Source organism: Schistocerca piceifrons, unplaced genomic scaffold (assembly GCF_021461385.2).
Source record: "Schistocerca piceifrons isolate TAMUIC-IGC-003096 unplaced genomic scaffold, iqSchPice1.1 HiC_scaffold_2510, whole genome shotgun sequence".
In the NCBI taxonomy this organism is placed as follows: domain Eukaryota; kingdom Metazoa; phylum Arthropoda; class Insecta; order Orthoptera; family Acrididae; genus Schistocerca; species Schistocerca piceifrons.
The window spans coordinates 1,000,602-1,026,136 of NW_025728455.1; the positions used below are offsets into that span (position 1 = coordinate 1,000,602).

At 42.9% G+C, this 25,535-nt stretch overlaps 1 protein-coding gene across 1 annotated transcript; it reads right to left on the minus strand.

Annotated features, from left to right (window-relative positions):
• Positions 1 to 330: 330 nt before the first annotated feature.
• Positions 331 to 25,181, minus strand: LOC124743691. Its single transcript, XM_047248866.1, has 3 exons — positions 24,829 to 25,181; positions 8,242 to 8,391; positions 331 to 904 (listed from the first exon to the last, which is right to left on the minus strand). Exons 1-3 carry the CDS (start codon positions 25,113 to 25,115, stop codon positions 526 to 528), a joined length of 816 nt encoding a protein of 271 aa, XP_047104822.1. The 5' UTR covers positions 25,116 to 25,181; the 3' UTR covers positions 331 to 525.
• Positions 25,182 to 25,535: the final 354 nt, after the last annotated feature.

The window sequence follows — 25,535 nt, forward strand, 5'->3', positions numbered from 1 at the left end:
GTAAACTGCAAAGGCACTATTGTAAAAGGTTGTTTGATTTTATGGTGGCAAGACGCCGTTATTGTTTTTAAAGCTGTTTGTTTTAACTATTTGTTAAGCTCTGTAAGTTACATGAATATGTTGTTACTTAAAAGAGTTTAGTATTGGCAATTTAATAAATTGTGTACAAAGTCTGCTGTTTGGATATTATTGGGCGGAAATCCGTGGATAGTTGTCCTATAAGAACACACATTCCACCCTCCTTCTACCTACAGTTCTCACTCTAGTTGTAACGGTAATGGATCCGTTGTATGTACTACGTAAATATGGGTGCAAAGCAAGACTGCAGGATTAACTTTTCTGAATTGTTTATTTTAAAAGTAGCAGAGGTTACACAGAAAGCTTTATTTATTTTACTCCGTAGTCGTCTGCATTACACTCAGCTTGATCTTAGGATGTCTATGAGCGACTGGTGGTTGTTCCGCTCGGCTAGGTCCAGCGGCGTGTCCCCACCATAATTCCTGTCTTCCCTGTCGGCCCCTGCCTCTAACAGTGCAGCCGCCGCCTCTGTGCGGCCACGCCGTGCTGCATCGTGCAGTGGCGTGCTTCCACTTTGATCCCTGGCGTTGTGGTCGGCAGAGGAAGCTGCCAGCAGCCGCACCACAGCTGCATGGCCTTTCCATGCAGCCAGATGGAGAGGCGTGTTCTGCCAGCGGTCCCTGGCGTTAACGCCTGCTCTACCTCCAACAGATGGGCCGCCACCTCCCCATGCCCCATGGCTGATGCCCAGTGCAGTGCTGTCCGCTTGTTCTCGTCCTTCGCCTCCACGTCCGCCCCCACTGCCATCAACGTTCGCACTTTGCTCACTGACCCCTCCTTAGCTGCCGCAATCAGCATCTCGCCCTTCATGTCTCCAGATACATTTCTGCAACAAAAGGACAATACTAACAAATTTCTTCAAAGACACACGTCTGAGGACGAAACACTATCGCAGAAGCAGAACTGTGATGAGTTCCAAGAACTCATCTCCCCAAGAAGGTTACCACAATACACTGGTGTCCAAAATTAAAGCCACAAACTGCGATTTCCCTGTCATGTGTCTAATTCACGATGTGATCATGCATACTGTCTACAGATGTCAGCACCATCGTGTTCTACACGGAAGACAGCATTCCAGTCAACAGACAACCAAACTCACAATGAAGTCAGTGCACCTATAAAATGGGGTAGTGTTTTCCGGGTAGTCCCACATCCACAATCTCTGTAGGCACAGTCACAGACGGTGGAGTATGGTACAGAGAAGACGCATGCCAGGGTCTCTGCAGTGGAGGGCGATAGGAAGAATGGAAGCAGCACAATCACAAAGTGGCCTGGTGGCTCAATGTTGATCTTACTGTTGTTTCTCAGATGTGGGGACAGTTTGTAGAGACAGAAACTGTATCTCACAGACGAGGGCAGGATCCAACACGTGTGATACGAGAAAGGGGGGACCGCTATTTGGCTAAAAGGGCATCACGGTACTGCCTTACAACTACATGGCAACTGGCATCATACCTCGCAGCATGCACTGGATGTGTTGTATCAAGGCAAACGTTATACAGAAGGCCTCAGCAGAGTAGCCTATATAGTCAGAGACCTGTTGTATATGAACCCCTGACACATCTCCACAGAGAGTAATATGTAAAGTCATCAACATGCCAACTGGATGGCCGAATCATGGGTCAATGTTATTTTCACAGGTGAATCCCAGTATTGACTGGAGAGTGATTATCGACAGATTTGCATATGGAGGGAACGTGGAACAGGATTTTGGAGCCCAAACATTGAGGAACAAGCCTGTTATCCAGAAGGATCTTTAATGGTGTGGGCAGCGATTACGTTGACAACTTGAACACCTCTTCATGACACTGTATGGGTGAATTGGCAAGGGTTAACTCCTGTCAGGTATCGTAACGAGATCTGGGGAACTGATATGCCATTGTTGCGAGGTGCTGTGGCCTCATAGGGATATGCCTCATACAGATCGGGTGATTGACGTTTTCTTGGAAATAGAAGATATTGCGCACATGGGAGATCCGAATTTGAATCCCATTGAGCATGTTGCGGATACACTAGGGAGACGGGTTGCATGACATAAGCATCCACAAACAATTCCATAAATCTTTTGAGTTGCTCTGCAGGAAGAATGATGTTATTGCTTCCACATGAAAGTGATGACTTCATTCGCAGCTTGCCCTGCTGTTGTCAGGGTTGTATCAGCCACCGGCGGTCACAAACTATGCTGAGCACATTAAACCAGTAGTCGAATTGAGTGTGCAGTTCTGTTAAGTTGAAAAAAAAAAACGAAGAACATTTTTGTCTACCATAGTGGTCTGTGCTAATAGACAAGCAACACTGCGTGAAATAAATGCAGAAATCGATGTAGAATGTACGACTAACGTATCTGTGAGGACAGTGCGGCTAAATTTGGGATTAATGGGCTGTGGTAACAGATGTCCAATGCTGGTACCTTTACTAACAGTATGGTATCACCTGCAGCTCCTTTCCTGGTCTCGTAACCAAAATGGTAGGATCCGAGACGGCTGGAAAAGCTTGGTCTGGTCAGATAAGTCTCGAATTCCGTTGGTGAAAACTGATGGTGGTGTTCGAGTGTGACGTAGACCCCACAAAGCTGTGGACCCTACTTGACAACAAGGCAGTGTGGTGTTGGCTCCATAACGGTGTGCGCTGTGTTTATGTGGAATGGACTGAGTCCTCTGGTCCAACTGAACCAATCGTTGACTGGAAATGGTTATGTTTGGCTACTGCGAGACCATTTTCAGCCATTTTTTACTCCATTTTCTCAAACAACTATATAATGAGCCACAACTGTCCGCAACTGATTTGAGGAACATCGTGGACAACTGTTGTAAATGATTTGGCGATCTGTATCGCGCAACATGAATCCCATAGAAGATTTATGGGACATAATCGACAGATCAGTTCCTGTACAAAATCCTCCACCAGCAACACATTCACTGTAGTGGGTGGCTCCAGGGACAGCACAGGAAAATATTTTTACAAGGGACTTCAACAACTTCTTGGGTCCCCGCCACGTCCAGTTGTACTACCCTGGGCACAAGAAGGCCTGACACGATATTAGGAGGTATCCCACGTCTCTTGCCACATCAGTGAATGTAGCTGTATAGCTGCCTTTCTCTGAACATTTCTATATTTTCTTCTTTCGTCGATCAGTTGCAGTATTTCTTCTGTTACTAAAGGTTTCTTCGAAGTTAGCTTCCCTTTATCTGTGTTGTCTGTCCACCGTCGGTGATTTTACATTCTAGAGATGTACACTCGTCTTCAACTGAACAGCCTACTGTGTTGTTCCTTACCGCCATATCCACATCAGTGGTAAGCTTCAAATACATCTCATCATTTCTCAGTACTGCATAATGATACATCCTTCTACACTGATTCTTCTGGACAATTCTCTTGAACTTCACTCTACTCTTCATAATTATTAGATCTGTATTTACATCTGAGTACACCTTACAGTCCAATATCTGATTTCGAAATCTCTGACCATGATGTAATCCAGCAGGACTCTTTCAGTGTCTCTGGTTCTCTTCCAAGTATATTTTTTCGTCACACGATTCCTGAACAGAGTATTTGTAAATACCATCTCACATTGGTTGCACAACTCAATTAGACTTTCATCTCTGTCATCCCAATGCCAATCCCATATAGCTGATGACCCTTTCTGCTTCTCCTTCCCATGCAACCGCATTTTAATTTCATACTTTCTTTTCTCCTTTTTACTTGTGTCATTGGCATGTGTACCTGAACTGTCGCTGTCTGCATTCGTTTGATGTCGAATCTGGTGAGAGAAACTCTGTCGTTGAGAAGTTCACAGTAGTCCGCTCTCTCCCCTATTTTCCTATTCATAACGAACCCTGCTCCCAACATACCATTTCCTGCTGCTGATGATATACCTCAATGTGTCTTAAGATAAATGCTTAGCCTTTTCCTAGTTCACATCAGTGACCCCCAATGTATCTAGACTGGGCTTTTGCACTTCCGTTTTTAGACTCTAGCTTTCCAATTACAATCAAACTTCTGAATTCAAAGCTCCAAGTCATAGAATCTTATCCCACAATAACTTATTCCGTCTCTATTTCATAGTCACTTCCCCCTTGGCAGTCAATTTGCAGAGATCCAAAAGGGTAACTTGTCTGGAATCTTTCCACACTGCAGATGGCATCATAACCGTTTTCCTGTTACTGTTATATTTCCTGTGGATGCAAGTTACGTGGTTTTAATTTATTAGATTCCATTGCCTTCTGCATCCTCATGGCATTGATCACTTTTGATTCTCCAGCTTTCTAGGGGCAGTTTACTACCTGAAGGGCAATAAAGTTCCTTGAAGCTCTATCCTTTCCTCCTCCCTCTTAGACCCTTCTATTATTGGTTGTCAGGAAGCTGATAACCTCGGCGATGAGCACCTGTAGCCCCAAACACACACACACACACACACACACACACACACACACACACACACACACACACATTCTTTGGCCTTTGTCAGAAAGATGGCGACTTCTTATACTGGATGACTTCTGCTGCCACTGCTCTTAATTTTTTTCAGAGGTTAAGCAGCGTCTGTGTTCGAATGTTTTCATTAGTAATCAATGGCGCACTCCTAAACCATTGGTATATAACAGAAACACTGTCGCAGCATTTATTTGACTATCTTGTAAAAATGTGAAGTAAGTTGTTGAAGAGCTTTTTGAGATTCTTGGTGACAATGTTAAAAAACGTCTTTTCCCTTTGCAGTGGTATATACATTGACGGAAACATATTGCAGCACGAAGAAGTAGTGTGGCAGAAACGAAAGTTGGTACATGTGTTTCTCCATCTGAATGATGATGACTCTGTGGCAGTCGTGTCGCTTAAGAGTGGCGCTAGTAGTACCATTATGAGGAAGCAAATCAAGCTTGTTGTAATTACACGTTGTAACGAGCGTGAGCGTTAGTTACCTTTGAGATTAGATGCAGGAAGCTGATGTTAGTCAAAATTTCCTTCGACACGACAAAGACGCCGTTATGAACATCTCACAGAGATTAAACGAAATCTGTAATAGGGGCTATGAGAAGCTGGATGTTCCAACCGTGATGCATAAATATTTGACAGGCATGTAGCCACTATGCAGGCCTGCTGGCTGCGGTGATTCCAAGAATATTCCGTCGCAAGAAGACTGGGTTCCAGACAGCCACGTGACACTACTGAGATGGAAGACCATCGTGTTCACCGTATGGCTCTGGCGCACTGTAATACATCTCCAGCAGCAGTTTGAGCAGCAGTTGGCACCAAGTAACATAATGAAGTATTACAAATCGGTTACTTCACGGACAGCTCCGAGCCAGATTCTCTGTAGCGTGTGTTCCACTGATCCCACACCACACCGTTTGGCACTTCAGTGGTGGCAAACTGAAGGGAATGGTCGAACTCTGTTGTATTTTCTGATGAAAGCTGGTTCAGCCTCGCTGCCGGTAATGACCATGTTTTGATTTAGAAGGAGGCCAGTTGGGGGCCTACAACCAACCTGTCTGTGTGTTAACACATTGGACCTAAACCTGCAGTCATGGTCTGGGGTGCGATTTTATATGACAGCAGGAACACTCTCGTTGTTATCCCACACACCTTGAGTGTAAATATCTGTTTCAATCTGCTGATTCGACCCATTCTGGTGCCATTAATGAACAGCATTCCAGGGGGAGTTTTCCAACAGGATAACGCTAGCTCACTTACCGCTGTTGTAGCCCAACATGCTCTATAGAGTGTTGACATGTCTCTTGGCATGCTCAATCATCAGGTCCGTTCCCAGGCGAGCAGATATGGGACATCATCATACAGTAATTCCAGCATCATTCACAAACAGCATTACGGTCCCTGTACTGATCAACCAAGTGCATCTGACATCGAACTCCATTCCACAAACTCTCGTCCGATACTTGTGCAACACAATTCATGCATGTCTGCATGTTTTAATTCGACCTTCTCACAGTGTATGACCATTTCACGTTTCCAGTGGCTCATCTCACACCTACATTGACCTGCGATCTTGCAATGATAATCAGTTAAATATGTTACCCTGGCAAATGTATCCTTGATGTTTCACTACTCTGTATTGACAAGTTTTTGGTTTTGTGATTCTTTTCTATCAGTGTATTTATGATTGTAAACTATTTTTGTTTAAAGTAGTTGTCGCTTTTAGTCTTCGAAAGACTGTATTTTTTTATGTAGGACCTTTTATTAGTCACCACAACTGTCTGATGCCCAAGAAAAAAGGAAGCCTTCACTGTCTTCGCCCTGTACATTGTTATTCACATCAGTACCATGTTACGCTCGATCTGTTCCCCAGCCTGGTTTTCTTAACTCTCTGTCAACAAACTTTTCACTCCATTATCAAGTATTTTGTTAATATGTTTCATTTCCTGCTCTTTATGTTTTATTTCCGCATGCTGTTGTTTCCCTCTCGATTTTTAGCCAGCTTTCTCAACTTTTTATGTCAGTCTTTTTATGCTGAAACATTCTTCCCTTCCATGTCTTGTTTCTAAGTCAACCACAATAATTTATTTTCTACTTTCTTGTCTGCTGCTTTTCTACTGAGATTGTACTAATTTCGTGTCCAGTATGTGCAACGTAATTTAAAGACTATCCCTGAAATTGCATTCAGCGTTATTAATTATGGTGCATAATGAGTTTCTGGATTATCCACAAAGTATTCTTCCCTGTGCTCTCTATCTTTAGTCTTTCCTGCTACACTTCCTTATCGTCGGTTGTCTTCTTATGTTGAATGGCTGATGCTATTTGTGTACGAGAAATTAGGTAAATACCCGTCAGGCTATCTTATTTACATAATTTCACCATACCTTCTCTGTATCGTTCAACATTATCAGACCCATGGATGAACTTTTGTTGACTGCTTGTGCTGCGAAAGGCGTTCAGATTGGGATAAGTATTCTTATAAGTATTTGCTCAATTTGGCACAGACATTAAATCTAATGACATTGTACATCTGTGGCTGACCATAAAAGGTAATTAAAGTCCGAAATCCTTGAATAACTGGGAGAGATATGTTTTCTTAAGTCACCTGAAACATTACTTATCCCATTTTCAACGTTAAAATACTGGGTAACCTTCCTTATTTCCCCTTGAATAGGTACAGACTCCTCTATTGTCCAATAACTTGTTGGATTCTACTCTGATTAATTGTAAAAGCATGTTGAATACTCTGAATTGCCACTTTTGGGCCTGTAGAATTCAGCTAGCCACTGAAATGCATTTTGCAACAATATCAGTTCACTATCAGACTATCATTGTTTCACGAAGCGACAGTCAAATATCTGTGACTACCACTACAGATCAATAATTTCAAAGAAGAAAAGTGACGTGATGACGAATTTACGCTGAAGCTGGTCAGCAGTGAATAAAAAGAAAACTTTTGCAATGTCAGCTGTAAAACTCCCTGAGCCACAGAGGGTTTTACAGCTGGCGAGATATGGCTGCTGTGTCCATCTCCACTCAACGATCCCCACGCATTACAATTGACCTGATTTTTATTGATCCAACATGCCTGCGTTAATCAGCAAGATATCGACAGTTTAGTAGAGGCTGATGTTGTCACGAATGATTTCCTAAAACTGCCACTAGAGGTTCTCACGTACATCTTTCGTAGTAGGGTAAGACATGGATCTCAACTGATTCTCCTCCCCCAGTGGTGAGGTTCCCACAGACCCTTGAGAGAATATCTCATTATAGTGTTGGGAGAGTAATCGCGGAAATGCAAGTGACGGTGGGAGTTTCAGAGATTCCTGGTTATTTGGTGAGGCAGCCCAATACTGAATAATACTGAACGTGGTTGCAAGTCAGAAGAAACAAACAAGATCCAGTCTCTGCAGAATTAATTCATAATATAGCAAATCATCGCCGAAAACACAAATTGCCTCTAACTCACCAACACAGTCGCTATCTTTGGGGAAGTATCTTACATAAGTAACTGCATTAAGTGGCTCAGTTGTGTTAGGAACTGAAAATACGTCACGATGCAGACCTGTAGATCCTTGCCTCGTCAAACAGCATAATTTATAAAAGAAATAACTTAATACCAGAACTATAACATCTGCTTCGTCAAAACATAAAATAGCAACATTCGATTTCTTCACTTTAACACTGGGCTAACTGCCCAACGCGTAACGCTGTTATTGTGACAGAACTCACCGCTGGTGATAGACGGCAGCGTCGTCAGGCTGTGGAGTGGCCTGGGGAGTGGTGGGGGGCACAGCTGTGGCTGGGCTCCGGCCGTCGTCGCTGTGGCCACTGTGTGGCTGCGAGGGGGGGCCGGTCCTGCTCTCTCCAGCGCCTGGCGTGCTGCGCAGAAGGAACACTGCTTCGAGAAGGGTTTTCACATCGAAGCCAGTGGTCAGATTACCACAGACAGTACTGCTGAGGTACTGTCCCCACACACATAATGGAACACACACTACCAAAGACAGTAGTGGGACAACTAAGGCGTTCAGCTAACCACTTCACACATTGCATCTCCTAATTTTCTCATACTTGTAGGCTAGCATACTACACAGTATTTGGTGCAAAATAAAGCACAAATGAAAGGCTCATACTAAGCTCAACAAGTATGTTTATGACAACTATTAGTCAACATAGTTTCAATACATAACAATATAAATCACAAAGAAATTTGAATGACAGTATCCCTCCAATGCACTTAATGTAGTGCTGTCGTTATGGGATGGTGTTCCTAGCTCGTGTGTTATGGGGGGTAGGATGTCAAGCCGGCCGACTTGGAACAGGAGAGACACCAGAGGACATTTTAGTTTCCACAGTCTATACTTTTACAAATAAAATCATAAAACTTCGTCAGAATGTCCAGGAAGGATTCAGTATTCACACTCATAGCAGTGGAACTGCAAAAACACAAAGAAAAATTTTTTTTTACATGTGAAATTTCATAATTTTTCCTCTTCCTATCGGCTGCAGCTGTCGCTATAGGTACACCCTTCTTCATAAGTAAGAGAGATCTTTCGATGAATCTTGCACGGCATACAAACCATGCTTACAGGTACATGAAACTCTAGAATTTATTTAATTTATGAAAAAATGAATGTGCTGTAGCATTTTTAACTTCATCTTTAGAGAAAACTCAAGTTTTATAGTTATATTACCTCAATTTTTAGCACAGTTTTTAATCGACTTGCAAAATTATAGAGATTTGCATTAAGGAGTTCGTGTTTAATGAGCATACCAAGTTTGAAAGTAATAGGATACTTATTATGAATGTTACATGCACCTAAGTTAAGAAATGTCTGTTTTGCGGAAAATGGCCATTAAAGTTTCTGCTTGTGTGTATCATTCCTTTAGAACTGTCCAGCACCATAAGCAAGTTCTTTTCCATTTTCATAGTCGGTTTTCATTCTTTTCACATTCCTGATTTTATCACCTCCAAAAATAATTTATCTCCTTTCACTACACACTCTATATTGCATAAAAAGCTTTGATGCAGTTCACTCCGGTCTTTATTCCCATTTTCTCTAAAACATATTTCTTGCTTTGCACACAATCATTAAAACATGAAACCGCGTCATAAACACAAATAGCAACTGCATTTTGTCCAACAAAAATGGTTTTAGGCAATATTTCCCATACACATTGGTTAAAACTTTCATTTGGTTTTTGGGTACCACCATGAACACATTTCTTCAATAAGTTTTCATTTGCAAGGTCCCTGATATAGGTTTGGTAGCTTCCATTAAAGTCCTGAGCCATTGGTGTCACATTTGTTGCAGCACCCTTTGCTCTGTATTTGTTGCCCTGGTGACTTTGTGTAGGATTGAAGCTGTGCAAAGGGGTTTGGCTTGTAATCACTAAAATGTATATTTTTTATACATCGTACTATTCAGGAAGGTATGCGGTACAAAATACGCATATCTTTGAAAAATCAATTTTCTAAAATTTTTGACATTCTCCCCTTAGCAGTCACGAATCCGACTGTTGGGGGAAGAATCTGGAGAGACGTGTGCTAAAAATCTTTTTCGATTGTTTCATCCCTGTTGTGTGTAAGAATGATACGAAAATAAACCTAGAACACGAAGAAATGGGATACAAATTACAAAGGGGAAATTAACCAGTGATATGATGTTGTGCAGTGTTGTTAGTTCGAGGGATGTTGGTTCCTAAGATTATCGGTGCATTCATATCGCAAATTAATTTGTACTTCTACTTGTACTCTAAACATCACCATACACTTATTTTTTCTCCAAAATGTAAGTAATATGTACAGATTGAGTTATCCCACCATCTTTTACACATTACAAACATAGAAATTCTTCTACAGAATAGGAGTTGTCAAGGAGAGACCTTTTCAGTTTATTTTCACATTTCACCTTGCCATCTGTTAGACGTTTTATATCACTGGGTAAGCTGCCAAAAATTTTTTTGCAGCTTTGTACACCTCCTTCTGTGCTAAAGACAACCTTAATGTTGATTAATAAATGTCATTTTTCTGCTAGTATTGTAATTATGTACCTCATCGTAGCTTTTGAACTGTAGTGGATTATTTACAAAAAAATTCATAAGGGAGTAAATATACTGTGAAGCAATGGTCAGAATACCCTACTCCTCAAACAGATGTCTACAAGGTGATCACGGGTAAGCACCACATATTGTTCTCGCAGCACGTTTCTGGGCAGTGACGACCTTCTTTCTTAATGATGAGTAACCTCAGATCATTATTCGATATGACATTACTGAATGTAAATAAGCAAAATATGTAAACTTACTGATTTCTATCTCTTCAAAATTTGCTATGACTAAGTTAAAACGTGGCTAAACTAAATTGTCTTAGGAGTTCCGAAATTTGTGTTTTTTCCAATTTAACTTCTCATCAATATGGGCACCACAGAATTTTTAATTTCCCACTATATGAATTATTTCATCACAACATGTTACACTTATCACTGGTGCAGTACCCCTGGAGGTATAGAACTGAATAATATGTGGCTTTGTGAAATTCAGGGTGGGACCATTCGCAGAAAACCAGTCAATGATACTTTTGAGAACTTTGTTCACCGTTTTTCCAATTTCTGCACGTATACTGGGAGTGATTACCATACTGGTGTTACCTGAAAAAAGAACTAGTTCTGCTTGTTGTACATTAGACTGTAGATCATTTATATATGTGAGAAACGCTAGTGGACGTAAGATTGAACCTAGGGGAAACCCATACGTGATTTCTCCCCTGCCAGAATTATGTCCCTGGATTCTGTTTGTTGAATTACTAATAAGTACAAATTTTTGCATTCTTTTGGTCAGATATGACATGATCCATTGGTTGGCTATACCATCAATCCCAAAAAACTTCAATTTATCAAGGAGTATACTATGATTTGCACAATCAAATGCTTTGGATAGGTCGCAGAAAATACCTACCAGTACTATTTTGTTATGTAATGCTTGTAATATCTGGTGTGTGAATATGTAAACAGCATTCTCAGTAAAGCAACCGTTCTGAAACCCAAATTTTGATTTTCTGAGGACATTATTGTTGCCAAGATGTAATACTCTTTTAGAATACATCTCATTCTCAAACATTTTGGAAAATGATATCAGCAGTGATATAGGTCGGTAGTTACTGATGTCTCTCTTATCTGTGAAATAAAAAGTGTCGACATTCCAATTCGAAACTGAACGCTATTCATTCTGTGAATCCCAAGAAGAGCGAAGACACGGATTGAAACAAGTGTGCTGTTACGAGTCACTGTTCCATAATTAATAATTCGCTGCCTGACAGATAAATTGAAGCATACAGGGAACACAGTCAGAGGTCGCTGTGGCTTTTCCGTGACGCGCCGGGAATACTGCATCAAGAGGATCGAAGATAACAAGAAGAATTCGCTTCAGCAGAGGAGGTTCGATCCGAACCAGTTTTGTCATACAAATATTCATGCACAATAGCGGTAACAAGAAAAGCATGTATGTAAATTTACGAATGCTGAATGCTGAATACATGTATTCAATATTGAAGGTCTGTTTCTATTAGAGCCAGTTAAAGTTCACACAGGATATGTGTACCTTCCATTTTTTTCAATCATTCTTTCAAAATTTACTTTTTAATTATTTAAACAGCAAATATTTATTCAGATTTCCAATATATATCACATTTCTAGTCCCCCCGCCACTATTCAATGGCAACCGTGACACGACGGCGCCGAGAGGAATGTGAACAGACCTTTCAATTCTTGAAGAAAAAATTTTTTTTAGGTAAATGATCCATTTCAGCTGAAAAAACAAAATTCATGACAAATACAAAAAAATGCACCAAAATACATAGAAACACAAATAGGTAAAATAGAGCGAGTAAATAAATTTAAATATCTTGGAGAAACTATACAACAGATTGGACTAGAATAATCTGGAATAGATGTAAGAATTAACAAAATGGAAAGAGCATATGGTTTGACCAAAAATATTTACAACAAGAAATGTATATCTAGAAAAATAAAACTAAAACACTACACCACAGTGGTACAACCAGAATGTTTATATGGATCTGAATGCCTAACGATGAACTACAAGATGGACAAACTAGAGGTACTGGAAAGAAGGATTATTAGAAAAATAATGGGTACAATGAAAACCGCAGATGGTTGGAAAATAAGAAGTAATGAGGAGATCTACAAAAATATAGAGAAAATATCTGCAGTAATGGCCAAACGAAGATTAACCTTTTTTGGACATCTCCACCGAAAGAATGGAAATAGACCAACAAAACAAATACTGCTATATTTCTGGAAGAAGAAATCGACAATAGCATGGATTACAGAAGTAAGAAAAAATCTTGAAAGAAACAACATAAAAGAATCAGAAATAGCAGAAAGAAACCATTTTAAAAACAAAATACTAAATTTGGAAGGCTTTCAAAGGAGAAGAAATAAAAAATCGTGAACAGCATGGACAGAAGAAAAGAAGAGACTCCATGGGGATGAAATGAGGGAATCCTGGAAAAATAGGATACAACAACAATGGAAGAAGAGGAACTGAAGTTGTTAACGTGATCCTAGTAAGTCAATACGATTGTAAAAAAACAAAAAAAATCGATTTTATCGTTACAAAGAACTAATGAGGCCTTTGTTGGATTTTTACACGTCCGTGAGGTTGAAACTATTAACAACTTGAAGGAGCAAATTAAAATGAAATTCTGCCTACGAACGAGATGTGCTGGGAATGCGAATTTCAGCGGTTAGAGTAGGAAGTTGCTACGCTGTATGCTTATATGGCCCTGGTTGGCGCCGTCTCTCTCGCAGTAGATCCTTGTTCCTTCCAATTAATATCCTTTACGGAAAGTGGATTTCTATAGAAAAGACGAAGATATGTGTAAAGTCAACATTAAATTGAAGGATACGATTCAAACAAAATTTCATGCTTAAAATTATTTTCCTTTCATAATTTTAATAAAAACTGTTCAGAATGGAGTCAAAGGAAATGGCCATTGTTGAAAATTCATTACAAAATGCAATATGCCAAGATGGCGGAAATTCGAGCTTGTCAACATTTGAAGGTCACGCACCAACTCGTGAACTGGCCAATGACTACCAAAACGACGAGGTTGGCGTCCCATTATTAAAAAATTGTGATACTGGTAATATAACTAGTCATGAGGCCGCTCTTATGACGCTCTATGAGCCAATTTCTGAGGTCTCACCGGGAAACGTTTTCTAAAGTAGAGAATCTGACGTGCGCAATAGCGAAAATTTCTTTGATTATCTGCTCATGACGTCGCGGACGCAAGCACAGGAAACAGTTCACAAAAGCAATGCAAATACCAGTGAAACACACACTCTGACACAGCTAATGCAGCTAATAACACAACAGTTTGCACAGCAAAACCAGGCGTTTAACGATTCCAAGAATAGTATTAGTCAACAGTTGAGAGAGGTGGGCAAAAATGTACGCACTGAATTATCTGACGAATTATCCGGTAAGTTCACAGAGCACGGTAAACAACTAAAACAAGAAATAATTACCGACATGTCCCGCAATATAAATATGTTAACGGAAAAGGTAAGATCCGCAAATCGTAAACGGGAACAACTTGCAGGTGAGTTGCAAAACCTCAGTAAAGCATTTAGTCAAGTTCAGGACACGCAATCCCATGTGGATGCGTCGGTAAAAAATGTGACGAACGAAGTCAACGAGCTGCAAGACGTATGCAAAAACCTAACTACAGAAATACAAAACTTGAGTCTAAGAGTAGATCATTTTAGAGTCAGAATTTGCTAAAAACAGAGAGGTATGCTATGTGTAGATGTAAAGGAAGTAACTGAAAAAGCTGAAGCCGGGATGCTGGAGAAGGGCAGCACCCTTGCTGGAAAGGTAGTGTCAGAATGCAAAATCTATATAGGTACTGTAAAATTTGTACATTTGTGGTAAGATCTTATGGGACCCAACTGCTTAGGTCATCGCTCCGTAAGCTTACACACTTAACTAACTTACTTACGCTACCGACAGCACACTCACCGATGCCCGAGGGAAGATTCGAACCACTGACGGGGGGAGCCGCGCGGACCGTGACAAGACGCTTTAGACCGCACGGCTACCTCGCGTGGCCCTTATGTAAATCCTGCAGGGCTCTTTAGAGTTCTAAAAGAGACGTAAAGCCAACTTCTTGCTAAAACAGACTAGGGTTATAGGAAGCAGAGGAAAGGTTGCGAGGCAGTGGTGCTAAAACTACGGACATTCCAAAACAGCATATGACAGAAAACAAAGCTATGCTCTTAGATGCCTTCACTGGTTACCAACAATTCAGGATTAGCCCTTAGAAGGGAAATAGCGAAGGTTGCGCAATGCAACTTGCAACTTGCCGGCAGTTGCACCTGTCGAGCAGGCGCAGTTGCCATGGATACGCCACAAGCGACCATAAACACGACTGTCACTGACAGCGCGGCCTGTTTGTCAACATTACTTGCAGATGAATGATTACTTACGCATCGACATTCCCGATATTTGCTTATGAATGGAAAGGAACACACCCTGTGGTCTTTATCAGAGCATTTCGAAATGTTTTACCTCGTACCTGGACCGAAGCCCAGAAAATTAGATTTCTTCTTGAATACACACAGGGTGACGTTCTACTGTGAGCTACGGACATATCGGAACGTTGCCAATATTATGAACGGAATGAGACGGCATTTCTGAGTAAGTATTGGTCTGAGGCCGTACAAGAGAGGCTCAGACGTGAAGTATTCAACCCAGCTCCGTTCAGTAGCAAGTATGGAAGCTTACGAGGATATTTTGAAAAATATTTGAATAAAACTAGGTCTGGACGAACCAGCTAAATTTTCAAAAAATTTTAAAGAGCCGTCTTCCTGCCCACGTTAGGGAAAAACTCATTAACATCCCGTAAATCGACACCGAATACTTTCTATCTCTACTGGACTCAATAGATTTGATAAACGAAGAGATACCAGTACAACCTAAGCCTATTAATAACCCGATAGCGTCACAGAGATTTACGGATAATGGTAACGATAATCACAACGGCAATGGAGAAAGTCGTAAATGTAAAGGCGCATGTAAGAGAAATGGGCAAAACTTTAGCAAAAACAACTACAACAGGCGCGTAGCGTAAGGCCAGCCTGTACAGTATGTACAGACACAAGCCACCGGCAACAGTCAGCCGATCGTTGGCAAACGCAAAACAATAGCAGACAACCAAATAACCCACAGACAGCGGAATGCCGCCAGAAATGTAACGCAAATATGCTGAATAACGCTCAGAGACAAAGAGAATTTCAGTCGAAAGCCTCACAGGATACTAAGCGGTGTAATCAAACACCAACACTCCACACAGTGGAAGCTACACCTAACTCAGAGGCCGATGCCATCGCGACGCCAGAAAACTTGAACCGGTCACGGTAGGCCCCCGTTCCGTGACCTTGGAGGAGAGTGGGGCACATGTTTGATCGACACTTGCTTCATAAGGTTACTTTGAATAAAGAGGTTTAAGGTAGCATGTACAGCTCAAAGAACAGATCGTGCTTGCCCTAGCTGCCAGCAGTACATGTCACTGTGTCTGTCTCTGATCTGAGCAGCCCATCATTGTGTCCGTCACTAGAACGGAACCTGCTGCGGCCACAGCTAATGTTCATCTTTCTTCAACCACTTGATAGGCTAACGTAAATAACAGCTTGCTGTACACATGCAATTTAATACAAATGACGACTGCAAATAAGACCAAAATAATTCACAAAGCTATGAACGTCTTGGCTATTGCAGGGTTTTTGGAGGCTAATTTACGTGCTGACATACTCAGTTTAGTACGGTGATTTGATGAAGCTCTTACGAGAATTTTACGAAAGCAACGTAAGCCACCAGAAAATGCTATTGCTAGTTTCAGTGTCTGTGTTTAAGAGCCTACTATGCAATGTCCTTCAGACATGCATGCATGTCTGAAAAAACAGATGCTGCTGTGATCTACAGCTGTGTAAAGTACAGGAAACTTATTCACAATGGCGAATACGTCACTCCAACTGCACAGTTTACTGTTGACGTATGAAACTTGATACCAGACCTGGACTGGAATCAGAATTTCCCACTGTACATGAGTGGTCGCCGTAACCACTTTGTCTATGCGAGCGTGCTTCAGTGACCGACCCAAAACTCGACACATCACCGTGAGTTTCCATGTCTTGCTGTAGAACAGTCACTGTAGCACTCACACAGGAAGAAACACACTTATTGTGGTTGCGGCCTTTGCCTGGGCATGTAAATACTACTCACAGTGCCTGTGTTTAAAAACCTTCTATAGCATGTCCTTCAGACAAGGATTCATGTCTGAAGCAACAGACGAAATGTGTTCAAGTTGAGAATACGATCACATTCCAGCTCTGTAATTTATTCGTGACGTATGAATATTTGTGCCAGACTGGGATCCCAACATGGATATCCCACTTCATGCGAGCAGTCGCCTTAACGACCTCTGCTATTCGAGCATACTTCCAGGTTCCGGGTTCGAGTCTCAGTCTGGAAGAAGTTTTACTATGACGCAAATATACAGGATGAATCGCCTAAAACTTCGACTGAAAAGAATGGTGGATATTGGAAGTGCTATTCATGTGCTGCTCTCATACAGTGGATTGGAACTGCGGGGCTCGTATTGTTAGCTATACAAAAGATTGTATTAGTAACTAGGAAGTGTATTATTAGTGAAAAATTACACTTTTCGAAATACACTCCTGGAAATGGAAAAAAGAACACATTGACACCGATGTGTCAGACCCACCATACTTGCTCCGGACACTGCGAGAGGGCTGTACAAGCAATGATCACACGCACGGCACAGCGGACACACCAGGAACCGCGGTGTTGGCCGTCGAATGGCGCTAGCTGCGCAGCATTTGTGCACCGCCGCCGTCAGTGTCAGCCAGTTTGCCGTGGCATACGGAGCTCCATCGCAGTCTTTAACACTGGTAGCATGCCGCGACAGCGTGGACGTGAACCGTATGTGCAGTTGACGAACTTTGAGCGAGGGCGTATAGTGGGCATGCGGGAGGCCGGGTGGACGTACCGCCGAATTGCTCAACACGTGGGGCGTTAGGTCTCCACAGTACATCGATGTTGTCGCCAGTGGTCGGCGGAAGGTGCACGTGCCCGTCGACCTGGGACCGGACCGCAGCGACGCACGGATGCACGCCAAGACCGTAGGATCCTACGCAGTGCCGTAGGGGACCGCACCGCCACTTCCCAGCAAATTAGCGACACTGTTGCTCCTGGGGTATCGGCGAGGACCATTCGCAACCGTCTCCATGAAGCTGGGCTACGGTCCCGCACACCGTTAGGCCGTCTTCCGCTCACGCCCCAACATCGTACAGCCCACCTCCAGTGGTGTCGCGACAGGCGTGAATGGAGGGACGAATGGAGACGTGTCGTCTTCAGCGATGAGAGTCGCTTCTGCCTTGGTGCCAATGATGGTCGTATGCGTGTTTGTCGCCGTGCAGGTGAGCGCCACAATCAGGACTGCATACGACCGAGGCACACAGGGCCAACACCCGGCATCATGGTGTGGGGAGCGATCTCCTACACTGGCCGTACACCACTGGTGATCGTCGAGGGGACACTGAATAGTGCACGGTACATCCAAACCGTCATCGAACCCATCGTTCTACCATTCCTAGACCAGCAAGGGAACTTGCTGTTCCAACAGGACAATGCATGTCCGCATGTATCCCGTGCCACCCAACGTGCTCTAGAAGGTGTAAGTCAACTACCCTGGCCAGCAAGATCTCCGGATCTGTCCCCCATTGAGCATGTTTGGGACTGGATGAAGCGTCGTCTCACGCGGTCTGCACGTCCAGCACGAACGCTGGTCCAACTGAGGCGCCAGGTGGAAATGGCATGGCAAGCCGTTCCACAGGACTACATCCAGCATCTCTACGATCGTCTCCATGGGAGAATAGCAGCCTGCATTGCTGCGAAAGGTGGATATACACTGTACTAGTGCCGACATTTTGCCTGCTCTGTTGCCTGTGTCTATGTGCCTGTGGTTCTGTCAGTGTGATCATGTGATGTATCTGACCCCAGGAATGTGTCAATAAAGTTTCCCCTTCCTGGGACAATGAATTCACGGTGTTCTTATTTCAATTTCCAGGAGTGTAGATCAACGCCTATTGACATTAACAAATTAGAGGTAGAACAAATCAGATGTCACTGGTGTTTGTTGAGGATTATGGTGCGAGTCGTTTTCGAGATACAATATTCTGAAAAGTTTCGACACTGACATTTATTTGTGATATTCAACCTGCTTCGTTGCTAGGTACAATGTTGTTAAGTTTGCTTACTGAGTGCTTGTGTGTACCTTGAGTGCATTTCGACTTGCTGTTCAGGTAGTGTCTGGGAATCCAAGCAGTAGGTCGTGAGTGAATAACGGGATTTACCAATGCAGATAATGCCGGCATCTGTATGACGTATGGAGAGTGTAGGAAGAATGCATTTCTCTCTCGTACAGTGCATGTGGAGAGATATCCCAATAAACATCAGCCACCTCAGCAATTAGGGCCAATGGCCTTGCTGCAGTGGTAAAACCGGTTCTGGTCAGATCACCGAAGATAAATGCTATCGGGCTGGGCTAGCACTTGGATGGGTGACCATGCAGTCTGCCTAAAGCTGTTGGCAAGCGGGGTGCACTCAACCCTTGTGAGGCAAACTGAGGAGCTACTTGATTGATAAGTAGCGACTCCGGTCTCGGAAACTGACATACGGCCGGGGAGAGTGGTGTGCTGACCACATACCTCTCCATATCCGCATTCAGTAACGCCTGTGGGATGAGGATGACACGGCGGCCGGTCGGTACCGTTGGGCTTTCGTGGCCTGTTCGAAAGGAATTTAATTTGCATCTTAGCAATTATTTATCAACCTCCAAGTTCATTAACTGAAAGAGGTAATGTAACACATAGACAACGTAACAGAAAGAAAAAAGTGACGACAGAAGAGGGGCAATTTAATGTGCTTCCTGATGTTCCAGATTAGCTGCCGTGTAATCGCATGAGGACGTGGCATGGGTCAGGCAATTGTCGTACGTATTGTCCCTCGACATATGTTCCATTACCATCACATCTCTCTCTCCATCAAGAACTGCATGGAAATTATTATGACAAACGTGTTACCTTCTATACATGGGCCTTAAGACAGAATACTCCAGGTGTATCATGTATCCTGTTCAGTGATGAAGCCACAGTTAATAAACATGGCCAAGTAAATCATCGACACATACCCTGTGGTCTGTTGACAATCCCGGGTTCCCGGGTTCGATTCCCGGCGGGGTCAGGGATTTTCTCTGCCTCGTGATGGCTGGGTGTTGTGTGCTGTCCTTAGGTTAGTTAGGTTTAAGTAGTTCTAAGTTCTAGGGGACTGATGACCATAGATGTTAAGTCCCATAGTGCTCAGAGCCATTTGAACCATTTTTGTTGACAATCGCTGTCGGCTTCGTCAGATGGAGCGTCAGCATCCATGGAATGTAAACATACAGTGGGATAGTGAACTGCCAGTTCACAGGTCTGTTTTTCATATACGCCAATCTGAATGCGAACAAGTATCACAGCTGCCATCATCCATGGATGCTCTGCTCTTCCTCTGCAGACTAGGAGGAACCTGTGGTACCAACATGATGACTGTTCAACCAATAGCGCACGAAGTACTGCAGTATATCTTCACGAATTCTTTCCAAATTGCCGGATTGGATGCTGAGGACCTGTACCTTGGCTGTCCCACTCCCAAGATTTTACGCCTGTAGACATTTTTCTGTGTGGAAAGCAGAAACTCTCTGTCTACGGGGACATACAGACTACAGTCGATGATATGCAGCGACGTATTACTGCAGCCTTCTTGGACATCTCCGCTGAAATGCTAGCATGTATGGAAAGGTCGTTGAAACCAGACCGGAACTGTGTTTTGCCGTTGCTGGTGCTGCTTTTGAACCCAACCTGTGATGGTCAACTGCCTCGTTGCTGGCCAGAATCCACATAACTATTGTATGCACTTCTGCTTTTCTTTATTGTGTGCTACCACAGACACTCTGATCTGTAGATTGAGAAGGAAGAATGAGTAAATGAAATTAAAAAGGAGATTTTATCCTACGTTCAGAGCCAAATAAGTCACTGGGAGAACTTGAAAGCAACACAGCATGCGGTGTAGATGACGTTCCGGCGGAAATCTTAAAGAGTTTAAAAGAAACAGGCAAAAATGAGTTGACCTCTCTCTGCAACTACATCTACGACAAATGTGAATGGGCAGAAGACTTTCTCGTAAGTATAATAGTCCCAATCCCAAAGACTAATTATCCTAAAAAGTGTAAAGACCACGGGACAATCAGACTCATACCGAAGGTAGCAAAAGTAGTTCTTCGGATTCTAAATAGGAGGCTATATGGAACACTGCAAGAAACACTTGGTGAAGAACACTATGGTTTCGTAAGGGGAAAGGTGAACACGAGATGCCATTGGGGTTCTAAGAACCATCAGCAAAAGATACATAGAAAAGAGCATATAAGTGTATGCTGTCTTCATAAACCTTGGAAAGACATTTGATAGAGAGCAGTTCGATAAGCTGTTAGGTCTTTAGAAAAAGAAGGGAGTAAAGTGGAATGTGAGAAGACTGATGGCAAATCTGTACCTGGATAAGAAAGCTCGGGTACGAATAGGTAATGAGATGTCTGGAGACAACAGGATTGGGAGAGTTGTTAGACAGGGCTGTTGTCTCTTGCCGATCTTATTTAACATCTGTCAGAAGGAAGTACTGGAAAGCCGACAAGAGGCGTCAGGATAGGTCGACAAAATATTGAATGTATAAGATTTGCAGATGACATGGCGATCCTCACAAAAAATCAAGAGAAGCTGACTCAAGTGCTAAATGACCTGAATGAAGTCTTTGTAGTATATGGTATGACAATTAATAAAAAGAAAACCAAAAGCATTGCCATAAGCCTAAAGAAAAGAAAAGTAAAAATTAATTTGGAGTCAGAAATCATAGAACAGGTAAGAGCATTCAAGTATTTGAGAACTTGGATTAAAGAAGATACGGACTGACAACAAGATATCAAAGTGAGAATGGCTCGGGCAGAACACGCATTTCAAAAGCAGAGAAGACTCTTAACTAGTTGTTTAAACAAGGAATTAAGGAAGCGACTGGTTAAGTACTTAATATGGAGCATGGCCTTGTATGGAGCAGAAACGTGGACTTTTATAAAGTAGAATGAGAAGAGAATTAAAGCTTGTGAAATGTGGATATGGCGTGGAACGAAGATCAGCTGGACTGATAAAGTTAGGAATTACTCAGATATACTGAGGAGAGTTGGAGAAGAACGGAGGATGCTTCTAGCGATGTAGGACAGGAAACTAAACTGGATAGGCCACAATCTAAGAAGAGATTGCCTTCTAGTAGAGACAACTGAACGTTTCCTTCTGGGAAAGACAAGGAAGGGCAGAAGAAGGTTTCAGATGCCGAATGATGTCTGCGGGCCACAAGGTGGGTACCAAAGAATGAAGAGAAACGCAGCAGACAGAGAAGCATGGAGGGCCAGGCAGTTAAAACCCGCTGCAAGGCAGACAACCCAAAGATGATGATGATGATGATGATGATGACCACAGCTATAAGTTTTGGCGTGGGGACTTTTCAAAATACGATATTTCATAATTGAGTCACATAGAATCCTACACCAAACAGCATCGACATTCTAATTTACCTTACTTTTTGTTGATTAGTATCACTGGCATTGTTCCTTTTAAGGAATTGAATGTTTTCACCAAGAAAACCCATTCTATGTATTATTACAATCTATTGATATATTTTGTTGATTAGTATCACTGGCATTGTTCCTTTTAAGGAATTGAATGTTTTCACCAAGAAAACCCATTCTATGTATTATTACAATCTATTGATAAGTGAATAACACGAGTCCCTCACTATTAATCAATTTTGTGAAACTGCACATCAATTGTGCTTTCTATTTTTACATCATTTGCAAGTTTCCAGTGTTTCACCCTATATTGTATACTTGGCGTGTCATTGTATTAGCAGTTGCAAATGCATTTCTTGTATTTCATACAGCTGTCGGTCATAGCAGTGTGTGTTCCCACAGATATGCATGCATGTATGGAGGATATTCCATAACAAATAAAGACACTGGAAAATTTTTACATGTCTAGGAAAGACCATGACAATAATAAGTAAGTCTCTTTCTGAGTGAGAATCAAAGCATTTGTGCAAATGCAGGATGTGGACACATGGTGAAGTTTGGAGGTCTGGAAGCATGCTTGGATAGCCGAAGTGGTTGAGGCAAGCTGTCCCATAAAGTGGCAAGCCTAAGCTCGAGCTCCACTGCAACACAAATTCTAATATGTCGTCAGAGAACTGTACAGCTGGAGTCTCATCCTACTTGCAGCTGTAAATACATTACTGACATGATGTGATCAAAAGTATCCAGACACCCTCCAAAACCATGAGTTTTTCATATCAGGTGCACTATGCTGCCAAATACTCTATATAAGCGACCTCAGTAGTCATTAGACATCGTGAGATAGTAGAATGGGGTGCTATGCGGAACTCACGGACTTCGAATATGGTCATACGTCTGTACCAGAGATTTCCACAATCCTAAACATAACTAGGTCCACTATTTCCGATGCGATAGTGAAGTGGAAACGTGAAGGGACATATAAAGCACAAAACGTTCAGGCCAACCTCGTCTCTTGACGGACAGAGACTGCCGACAGTTGAAGAGGATGGTAATGTGTAATAGGCAGACATCTATCCAGACCATCACACAGGAATTCCAAACTGCATCAGGATCCATTGCAAGTACTATGACAGTTATGTGGGAGGTTTGAAAACTTGTATTTCATGGTCGAGCAGCTACTCATAAGCCACACATCACGCTGGTTAATGCCGAACCACGCCTCGCTTAGTGTAAGGAGCATAAACGTTGGACTATTGAACGGTGGAAAAAACGTTGTGTGGTGTGACGAATCACGGCACACAATGTGGCGACCCGATGGCAGGGTATGGCTGTGGTGAATGCCCAGTGAACGTCATCTGCCAGTGTGTGTTGCGCCAACAGTAGAATTCGGAGGCGGTGGTGTTATGGTGTCGTCGTGTTTTTCGTGGAGGGTTCTTGCACCCCTTGTTCTTTTGTGTGGCAATATCACACCACACTCCCATATTCATGTTTTAAGAACCTTTGCCACTGTTGAAGGGCAATTCAGGGATGGCGATTGTATCTTTCAACACGATCGAGCACCTGCTCACAATACATGGGCTGTGTCAGACTGGTTAGACGAGAATAACGTCTTTGTAATCGACTGGCTTGCACAGGGTCCTGACCTGAATGCTATAGAACACCTTTGGGATGTTTTGGAACGCCGTGAACTCCGTGAAAAATGGGCCCAAAGAAACCTTCCAGCAGCTGTTATGAAGGCTGAGAATGGGCCAACACCATATTGAATTCCTGCATTACCGATAGAGGGCGCCACGAACTTGTTTGTCATTTTCAGCCAGGTGTATAGATACTTTTCATCACATAGCGTATACAAGAAACTGGATATTGTAAGTAGGCTGTTTAGGTTTTTATATTGGTAACGCCACGTAGCGCTCTGTATGAAAATCACTGGCTGTGCTGTGTGCAGTCTGTGGCTAGTTTGCATTGTTGTCTGCCATTGTACTGTTGGGCAGTTGGCTGTTAACAGCGCGTAGCGTTGCGCAGTTGGAGGTGAGCCGCCAGCAGTGGTGGATGTGGGGAGAGAGATGGCGGAGTTTTGAAATTTGTAATACTGGATATCATGAACTGCTATATACATTATGACTTTTGAACACTATTGAGGTAAATACATTGTTTGTTCTCTATCAAAATCTTTCATTTGCTAACTATGCGTATCAGTAGTTAGTGCCTTCAGTAGTTTGAATCTTTTATTTAGCTGGCAGTAGTGGCGCTCGCTGTATTGCAGTAGTTCGAGTAACGAATATTTTTGTGAGGTAAGTGATTTGTGAAAGGTATAGGTTAATGTTAGTCAGGGCCATTCTTTTGTAGGGATTTTTGAAAGTCAGATTGCGTTGCGCTAAAAAAATATTGTGTGTCAGTTTAAGCACAGTCATGTATAATTTTTCTAAGGGGACGTTTCAATATCAATAGTAGTTTATTTTACGATGCAGGCACATCTAATTACACTTAGTGGTGGACATTTTAGGCTTGTCAGTACGCACACGTAGAGCTGTGTAACATAGATGAGCAGCTTGTCTCATGCTTACCTGGTGTTTGTCAGTGTCTCTGCAATCAGGTGAACCAACTCCATAAAAGTTTGTGGGTCGTTGACTACAGCCTCATCCCAGCCCTGCGTCGCCATCACACTGAGCAAGTGGGCCTTTATGAAGGCGACGGCAGCCTGCTTCAGCATGTTAGCGGAGTGCCTAATCGCGAGAACACCTGTGGCTGATGCAGTCTCGACAGACAGCTGCGCGGCCACCTGTTGCTCGCACTGCACCTTCAGTACTGACAAGCCGTATTGGTCAGCGGCGACCAGCAGCTGCGGCGCCATGCTGGACAGCTGTGGGGGCTGGAGGGTGTAGAGGTGTGCCAGCACCTGGCGCAGCACAGGGCCCTCTATGTCGGAGAGTGCGAGCTGGCTGCTGCTGGCCTCTAAGGTGAGACGACGGAGCATGCCCGCAAACACAGCACTCCTGGCGGCCAAGATAGCCCTGTGTACCACTAGCTGTGTATTGTCCCCGGCCAGCAGAGTCACCACAGCGCCGTCTCTGGCGTCCAGCAGGGCACCCAGACCCACGGCCGTGGCCTCCTCAGCCTCATGAACTCGTCCCACTGTTAGGGCTTCTGGAACACGGTGTCACTGAGCAGTCCTTTGCCCTCATTCAGTACCCTCTATACTTGTATGAGCCACAACCAAATCTGTATAAACCTCCAGTTGGGATCTGTTTCCAATCACACGCCATTTGCAACA

Coding starts and splice junctions, on each gene's coding strand:
- LOC124743691 (XM_047248866.1), bottom strand. CDS start 25,115: ATGGCGCCGCAGCTGCTGGTCGCCGCTGACCAATACGGCTTGTCAGTA. Junction 8,392..24,828: donor GAGACACTGACAAACACCAG/GTAAGCATGAGA, acceptor CCTTCTGCGCAG/CACGCCAGGCGCTGGAGAGA. Junction 905..8,241: donor GCTGCCGTCTATCACCAGCG/GTGAGTTCTGTC, acceptor CTTTTGTTGCAG/AAATGTATCTGGAGACATGA.